The following is a 9,544-nucleotide window of genomic DNA, read 5'->3' on the forward strand; positions in this document are numbered from 1 at the left end:
TTACTTTAAGAGGTTACTATTATAGCTATTACATACTATAGCAATTTCTAATGGCACTGGTTAAAATAGGTCTCCCATCCAAAAGCAATTGTTAGGATACAATCCCAAAGTCAAAGAACTAGCAATTTAGAAAGACAAAAATAAAATCCAAGTTAGAAAAGCAGATGGAAAGAGTATGAGGTACACATGGATCTATCTCATATTATCTAGCAATAACCTCTAAAAAATAACGGTCATCCTTTAAAAATTGTCATGTCTCAGAAAACCATCTCTGATATAACCTGTTTAATGTAGTTTCAAGGATTTGGTTTAATTCTCAAATGCATTTCATTATCTGCAGCACAGGTGTATGTAGCTGAGGTACCTTTAGCTCATCGAGCTATTCTTCTGCTTGTCCATAGACACGCAGTGACTTTGTGGTGTCTTAAAGTACTTTGCCTGGGTCCCAGCTGATCATATGTCCTACAAGCCCTGAGTCTTTTCTGTCAGCATGTCAGACACAAAGATATTTCAAATTACCTCTTTGAATCAAGATATTTGATAATACTTATGCGTCAAGTGAACCAACCCACCAAGCTCTCAAGGGTAAATCAAGAACTCAATTCAGTTGTTCCCAGACAGATGTCTACTCCTATTTCAAATGCCCTAATGTATCCTAGAGTCCAGGTGCCACTCCAGAAATATTCCAGTGTGCCCTAGTTTATTTTTTTATGAAGAATGAAGATTTTATTCATCTTTTATGATGAATCTATCAGTCTTGTGCACACACCTCAGATACTCCAGGACACCTCTTAGGGCACTACTGACTGAGTTAGGGCAACTCATTCAAGCCCATCAAACTAGGTGAGAAATATATCATCTAATTCCAGATCAGACAGTAACTAGAAAATGAGTCATATTTCTAACTTTTTCCACCAGATTATACTGCTTCTTAATTTCTTCATAGATTTCTATATTGTACCAGCCCATCTTTACTATTTGAATCCTCATTTAAAGTAAAAAGAACCATTATATTCCTTCACATTCTTTTATTTTTCTCAAGTCACATTTTAGTGTGTCCTAAAATTCCACTTGCAAGGGATGCAGTTGATTCAGAAGCTAAATAAAGTAATACAAACCAAATATGACAACCCATGGTTAGACATGCTTTGAGACCAAAGCTTGAGGGGTCTATCTGAATGCTTATGACATCATCAAAAGTCATTAATAGCTAAGGGAATTTGTTCCAGTGACTTAGCTAGAAAGTAGCTGAGAGGCATCAGTCTGACTACCTAATAGAACAGGAGAAGTATTGAGGTATTAGCACTGATGGTACCAATGTTTCTGTGGAGCCAGTGCTTTCTGCCGAGGGCACTTTGTGCCACTTATACCAATAAATAATGGTAGTTTAAGCAGCCATTCACCTAGAGTCAACCGAGTGTATTCTACAATGCGCATTTTCTGTCCATTTTTTGCTATGAATTTTCCATCTTAGTCTTCAATTTTATGATGCAAGGCACTAATTCCTTCCAGGGGACTTTCTGGTGACTTTGTTCCTCTCTCACATAACTAAAGAATGTATATAGGAAGTATTCAAAAAAATTAATTCAGAAACTTTAAGTAATAAATGGAATCATTCAGCATGACAATATGTTCATTGACCTGGTAATTAATCTTGGAGAAGTAATACTGAGGGATCTCATTTATATTTCTTTACTCAAAAAGGTACAATTATAAAGATTTCTGAAACTCACAGATATTATGTTAAATATCATCTTTTGTTACAAGTTAACCCATTAAGGTACCGTAGGTAAAGATAATAATAATAATGAATGTAATTTAATACGTTTGCAACATTTTTTGTCCCAATTTCTTCCAGGGCTAATATTGCTCTGAGGAAAACTGAGCAAAATAAAATTATTCTTGCGATTTTGATTGGTCATGTCCATAATTCTAATATAGTTTAAACAGATTGATAATTTTAAACAGATAACAGAAATATCTGGATGTTATTAGGACAACCATATCTTACCAACACAAGCTATTAATTCTTCACCCTCTGATTTCTTCCCAGAAAAAAAAATAATAATAATATAAAAAAAAAAAATATATATATATATATAAAATTTTGCAGTAGTCAAATACTCTGAAGTCCTGCCCAATGCCTGGAAATTTCTGTTCCATAAATCACAAAAACTACCACAAATTTGGACTGCACAAGCACATTGAATACTATTCAGCCGCAGAAATTGTCCTACTTCCCATCTTATTTGCATACATCTGTGGGAACTTTACTAAGGATTTCCTTTACAGAAGGATCTACCTATGAAATCCTTTAAAATCTGAGTGCCCATTTTTGACTACATGTGGATAAAAATGTAGCCAAAATCTCTCTGACTGATTCAAATAGTTTAAAAATTTATGGAGTTTGGTATAGAACAAAAAAACTGCCATGCATATTCAAACTCCAAATATAAGAAAAAACAAAGATGTTGAAGACCTGACTATATCTTGTGCACCATTTTCCAAGAAAGACCCCAGATGAAGCCTTGGAGAAAGTTACACAGAAAAGAGCGATTTAAAGGTCTTTCATTTAATCTCAAACAAATTCCTGCTGTCTTTTGCAACTTAAGAAACCACTGACAAAAATACAAAGGGAAAGAGTTTGCAACTTTACTAAGAGTTACTTGTCTTTGGGAAACGTTCATATTTGTGAGACCTAAAAATCGTTTAATGGATAATGGAAGGTAGAAATTATTCTGTTGGGAAGGATAAGCATTTTTCAACCTCTTTCTGCCCTAATTTTCACCCTATATGATTTTTGCCACCAGCCTTAAAAAATGTGAAATGTTCACTTTGCGTAGTTCACAGCTTTTCTACCTGAGTAAAGACTAGTACACAAAGCCTTTTCTTCTACATCAGATGACATCTGCCCCCACTCTTGCTAAAAAAAACCCCAAAACTAAATAAAACACCACTAAGAAAAAAAAAATCTAATTCTAACCGAACAGTAAACCCCCTCAAAGATTACATCACTTAGTTTGCCATCAGATCTGAAACAGTATTTTCAATGCAACTGCACTGAAGTTATAAAATAACCTGACACAGCCAATACATTTAGTAAAGCAACATAATAACACATTTCTATGCAGTTCCAACAGCATATTTTTTCTCAAAATGACACACATCACCCTGGGTATGAATTTAAAATTTTTTCAGGTTGTTTCTAGAATTCCGTTCACTCTTCTGCAATGGCATGCAGGAGGCTACCATGTATAAAGGCATGGATTTCTATGGCAACAGTTTAAATTCTAGCTATTCTTAGTTGAAGTGCTTGCAGAAACAAAAACAAACCACAAACAACCCTTTTTAACTAGCTAAATAATAAATCTCTTTCTTTTCTGCCTTTTCTGAAAGAACAGAAATGCCTTTGCTGTGATGATTAAGCAATAAGTAACTTAATGTTATATATAGTGTACTTGAAGTTACAAGATTCTTAAGTTAGCAGGGAAAAAATGCCCATTTTGACACAACATGGATATCTTCTAGGCTTCCAGTGTTAGAAATAATAACATGACCGTCATTATCAGCAAATAAAACATTTACTTTTTGGTTATTCCTGTTAATGCAATACAACTGAACATTAGAACTTCACTCCTCTTCAAAACATTCTCAATAACCCCTTTGCTTTCTCTTTCGTTTCTTTTTTGTTGAGTATTTTGTTTGATAAAAATAACCACAGAAGTGTTAAACACATTACTAAGATAAACATTGTAATTCAAGGCCTGGTAATTATTACATCATCTCAGAGAGTTGGATGATCTATGTGTCTTAAGGGCAAGTGTCTGCAAGATAGAAGAAAGAATCCTGTGAATGTTAAAATCAGAAAATTACATAGAAAATTCCCCATTTTGGTATTTCCCCACAACCTAGAAACAGAGTGATAAATACATGTCTTCAACATTTCAATTGAATTGACATTTCTGTATAGGTATGCCAATGAACTAACCCTTTTAGGAAGCTAAATGAGCAAATTTCCAACTTTATGCTACTTTTCAATGGTGACAAATTAAAATTGCATATGTAGCATTTTAATCTCAGAAATGCATACATGTTCTGATCTCAGTCAGTGATTTGACATTTTAATTTATTGTGCATTTTATCTTAACTTCCATTACAGTGCTTCTGATGTAATTATTATTCATTTTAGCTGGGGATGTGTTCTCAATTTTCTCAGTTACTCAATTTTGTCACTACAATATCACAAAGAAGGCAGCAAGACTTAGGTAGTCTTCTAAGAGTGCACTATTTCATACCTAAACAGGTTATTTTGGACTATTTCTAAGCTAAATTTGATGGCCTCCCAAGGACAGAATTATTGGCTCACATGTAAGTGCTTTTGTTTTTTCTTCTCAAACTATACAACAGTGGATTGCACAATGGCAAGGTAGTGCCTCTACTGTCATCACACAGAGCGTCCTGGCAGAACAATCTGTCTAATGAAGCAGCAAGGTGGAATAAAGAAGGGACCTTGAAATAGGAATGGTTTGTATAGTTAAGCAGGCCATGCCATTTTCAGAGCTCCACAACCAAACTTCAAGGTATTTTCTAGGAGACTGCAGATTTTTCCACAGTGATAAAAGATTCTGGAGGAATGATGTAGTTCCCATGTTTAATTCTTCACGAATACCTTGAATCAGGCAACTGCCTCACTTTCAAGAGCATACCTATTGCAATGTGTATGTTTGTCTGTTTTCTCCTCACAGATCCCAAAGGTGGGCATTTTCTATAAAGCAAACCAAATCAGCATTTGAAGTTTATCAAGTCCCTTAGGGTGTTTTACTCTTTAAAAGGATTCTCTGCCTGGAGAAAGCCAGGAGCAACGTGACTGAAATTCTCCATATCTCCACTGGGACTTGAGCTGTGAGTTACAAGTGATTTGCAGAGACTTTTGCCTTTACAGGTTTGACTGAGTTTAGGGGCACTTTCCAGTACAGGAAGGGGATCAAAGGCGAGCTGCCTGAAGTCCAACTGCAGCACTGCGCCGTGGTTTTTTTAGCTTTTAATATCAAAGGGTGGAGGTACCCAGTGCAAGAACGGGAAAACCTCTGCGGGCTAATTCGTTTTTCCCCACTGGCAGCAGCTGCTGGAGCCCGGCCGCCCGCAGCTGCCCCCACCGGGCAAGCTCCTCCCGGACGGGAATTCTGGCCGCGGAAATTAGGCTCCAGCTTAATGAGACCAAGCTGGGCAGAGGCACTTAAAGCAAATTCCCACTAACATCCCTAATATATCTGCAGTGTGTGCAGCAGAGGCGGTGACAGCAGCGGCAGCAGCATGAGATTCACAGTATTAATAAAGGGATTCACCGCCTCGTTAGGAAAAAAAAAAAAAAAAAAAAAAAAAAAAAAAAAAAAAAAGGAGGCGAGGGGAGGGAGAGGGGAGGAGGCAGGCAGGAAACTTCTGTGTGTTATTTACATTGGGAAAGGGGGGAAGGAAGGGTGTTTGTGCCTCTGCCTGTGAATGAATGAGAAAGAGGAAGGGAGGGAAAGAAAGGGAGGGAGGAGGGAGAGAGGGAGAGACACACAGAGCACTGAAAGGAGGCTCTGTCCCCTAAACCCAAGTAACCCGTTTGCAAGAATTGGATGCTGGAAAAATGGTAAGGACCCGGAGTTGAAAACATTTTCACTTTAATACTGAAAAAATATGCCATTATAAAATCCTCGAATAGAATTAGTAAGTTTCACTTGCTTCCTCAGTTCTGTTTTCCTCAAGTTATAGTAAGATTTACAACAGCACAGAATTTTCTACCATTAAACTTTGCAGCCTAAGCGCTAGAGTGACATTAATTGGTCATGCTTAACTGCCTTGGATTTTTTTTTTTGTATGTTTACACTGTTACCATAATAGAAATCAAGGGTACTAATTTTTACATTCAGATGGAAAGGCAATACTGATTATGTATATTGAAAAAGAAGAGAAAGAAAACAAAACCAAAGCCTACCCACCCCACCTCCCCTGATAAAATAAAACACAACCCGTTATCAACAAAGCAAATCTCTCCCAGCAAAGTAATTCCCACCTAGAAATAAAAATAAAAATTAAAAAAATCCAATGAGAATATTCATGCAACTATGTCTTAAATAAAATCTTTACAATTTGTTTCCACAGTAAAAGTACGATCTCAACTGCCTATTGATCACACACAAAAAAAAAAAAAAACTGGCGAAATGGCACTTTTTTATTATTATACTGTATTTCGTATATAGAAGGTTTGATACGAAGGGACTTATCAGGTAAGAGGGATGATGGTGTGAACTAGACGCTGCTTCCAGTCGGGGGCTGGAGCGTCCCTGGGGTGCGTTGTATCCATGCGAGCCATGCAGCACTTTTTTTTTTTTTTTTTTTTTTTTTTTTTTTTTTTTTTTTTTTTTTTTGTCTGTTTGTCTGTTTGTTTCGGAGTCGGAGTCATTTATTTACATTACATTCATGCCTTCGTGCAACTTTCCACTCCTGCTTTGCCGTCAGGAGGAGGCCAACACCAGTCCTCTGCTCCCCTCATTTTCCCGGCCTCTTGGAAAGGGGTCGGTCCCCAAGGGAAGAGGGCAAAAAAGCAAATCAAACCCCAACACAATTGAACAAAAGCCCAACAAAACCAGGAGCCGTGTTTCGCCCTGCCGGAGCCGAAGGAAGCTGTTCCTCGTCTGTCTGCTGCTGCTCCGGCCGCGCACGGGCGGGGGATGCGCGCACCGCGCCGGGCTGCGCAGCGCTGCAGGGATGCGCTCCGGCGCCGGGCTCCCCCCGCCGCCCACTGGGCCTCGGCGCTTGCTATGGGGGTCGTGAGGAAGGGCGTGCGTGTGTCTGTGTGTTTCGCTTCTCACAAAAGGTGGCAGCGGAGGTGCAGAGCTGTCCCCGGCCGGAGCGCGAAGGGCCCGTCCCGGGGGGCGGCCGTCCCCGCCCCGCCCGCAGCCTCAGTCCGACAGGGAGTGGGAGCCGCAGTCGTACACCCTGTGGGCCCCGTCGGCGCTGTAGGGCCCGTTGTGCCAGTAGGACGAGTCGCAGACCGTCTGCAAGGAGTTGATTTCAGATGCAGAGGAGTTGGCGTCCCTCCTCTTGGACCGCTTTCTGTTCCTCAGGATGAAAACCAGCATGCCAACCACTGTGAAGGCAGAGGTCACAAAAACCAGCAGAAGCCCTGGCACTAGCACCGAAATAGAGACCCGGCTGGTCTCCAAGTAGGAGTTGGAGTGAGTACCTGTCTCTGTCAACCCGGTGCTGTTTTTGTTAGTAGAAGTTAATGTGGGAGAGATTTTTAACTGAGGGCAAATCACATCGTTGGAGAGAGACTCAAAATCCTCCTTGAAGAAATCTTCAGGGGACTCACACCTCAGGTCACTCATAATCACCTTGGGGCGCAGCATCTCTGCCCACTGTTTGAAAGGCACGATAGGGCAAGTACAGTCCCATGGGTTGCCATGCAGGTCGATCTGGGTGATGGAGGTGAGCTGGTCCAGCACCCCCGCCACCGGGAGGTACATGAAATAATTGTTGTGTATGCTCAGCTTGGAAAGCGAGACCCCGGCAAACACGTCTACTGGGAGAGACCTCAGCAGATTGTTGTTGAGGATGAGGACTCTCAGTTTGGGCATCGCATTGAAGGTGCCAGGCATGATCATCTGGATCCCATTAAACTCCACGTTCAGATACTCCAGGTTTTGCAGCCCAGCGAATTTCTCCCGGGACAGGGTGTCTAAGTAATTGCTATCCATGTAGAGCCATCGGAGATCAAAGAGGTTCTTGAAGGTGTTGTTCTCAACGGTGGCAATGTTGTTGTTGCCCAGATCAAGTAAATTAAGTTTTCGGTAATCCAGAAAGTGGGATTTCCTGATGGTGTGTATTTTGTTGTCTCTCAGAAACAGCTCCTGCACGTTGGAGGGCTTGGGCTTCAAATCCACCAAGCTGCTCACATTCCTATCATTGCAATTAACCTTTAAACCTGAGCCAGGGATCTGATCACAGCTGCAGATGTGCGGGCAGGAAAAGGTAGCTGGTAGTTTGCTCTTCGCACTCACTGTCGACACGGCAGCAGTGGGTTTGGTCTTGATTTGCCAGTTGACAGGAATCTTTGTACCTCCGTTTGGAGCAGATCCTGGCGTGGCAGGGTCTTCTTTGCCATGTATTTTAAAGGGGGTTGGAATGGGACCAGGATCGCAGGTTTCTTCTTCGGCAGGGGGAGCAGCTAGGCTGGAATCTACTCTGTTCTTTTTACACAGCTCCTGCTCTGTGGTCTCATTTAAATCTTTGCCCTGCAACCTAGTGGGAGCTTCACAAATCACTCTGCCGATCAAAGCGTTTTTAGGTATGTTTTCCAGCCATTCTTTCAACGACAGCAGATCGCAAGTGCAGTCCCAGGGGTTATCCTCTAGCAGGATTTCAGCAATGCCTGGGATCTGCTCCAGGACCTCCTCGTAAGGCAAGGTTTTAAGACGGTTTCCCCGGAGGTCGAGGTGGGTGATCGGCACATACTGAAACACGTTGGGGGGCAAGGTGCTGATGAGATTGTCATTTAAAATCAGCACCTCTAGCTTGTTTAAGTCCCTAAATGCTCCCGGGTCAATATCCCGCAACAGATTAAAATCTGCCTGGAGGTATTCCAGATCGTCCAGCCCCAGGAAAGTCTGCTTCCTGAATGATTTGATCTTGTTGTTGTTTATGTGCAAGCGTTTCACCAGCTGCAGCCCAAGGAAAGCCCCAGGAACAATCTCATGCAAACCGTTGTTTTCCATGTGCAAACTGACCGCATTGTAAAAGTTAGCAAACTCATTAGGGAAAAGTCGAGTCAGGGAATTGCCATGCAGGAATAAATGGTAAAATTGGGAAGTTGGGGCGGTGAAATGTTGCAGGCTGGTAAATCCCTTTTTCTCACAGTCTACGTGCAAATCCCCTTCTATCTCGTTGCAGGCACAGATCTTCTCTTTGCAAACGTCCCCTGTAACGTTTCCAGCAGCAAAACAAAGAGACGTCTCCAGCAACAGAATCCAAAGCAGCATTTTTAAACCGAGCAATTCATTCCCGATCTCATCACAAAGTAACAGCAACCATCCTCCTCACACGGAAAGCAATTCCAGTTCATTCAATACATTAAATGTCCGAACCACCAGCAAAGGGGGAGGAAAAAAAAAATGTGTGTGGGGGAGCAGGGAGGGTCGGCGGAGGGGGGGATGCTTTCTTTTCTCCTCTCTCCCCCCCACGCACAACTGCAACAGCCCAGATTCCAGTCAGTAATTATATCCACAAACTATCCAGGCACGTACTGCAAGGCAGGCGGAAAAAAAAAAAAAAAAAAAAAAAAAGTAGAAGGAAAAAAATCCCCCTCCTCGCTCGCCCTCCCTGACGCCTGCCGGGCAGCTAAGCGGAGGTCTGCCGGCCGGGCTGGCTCACCGGCACGGTGCTGCTGGCCCCCGGCCGCCGCTGCATGTTAGGGAGGCGCGGGCGGGAGCGCGGCGCTGGCCGCGGAGGCTGCGCGCTGCGCGGCTCCGCGCGGACTGACCTTGCCGCGCGGCGGCGG

The 9,544-nt window shown here is 42.0% G+C and overlaps 1 protein-coding gene across 1 annotated transcript; it reads right to left on the minus strand.

The window, feature by feature from the left end:
- Nucleotides 1-5,649: 5,649 nt before the first annotated feature.
- On the minus strand, nt 5,650-9,531 carry SLITRK1 (SLIT and NTRK like family member 1). The gene has a single exon (XM_039714673.1). It carries the CDS (start codon nt 9,024-9,026, stop codon nt 6,948-6,950), a length of 2,079 nt encoding a protein of 692 aa, XP_039570607.1. The 5' UTR covers nt 9,027-9,531; the 3' UTR covers nt 5,650-6,947.
- Nucleotides 9,532-9,544: the final 13 nt, after the last annotated feature.

This window comes from Passer montanus, unplaced genomic scaffold, assembly GCF_014805655.1.
Source record: "Passer montanus isolate IOZ18808 unplaced genomic scaffold, ASM1480565v1 scaffold30, whole genome shotgun sequence".
NCBI lineage: Eukaryota > Metazoa > Chordata > Aves > Passeriformes > Passeridae > Passer > Passer montanus.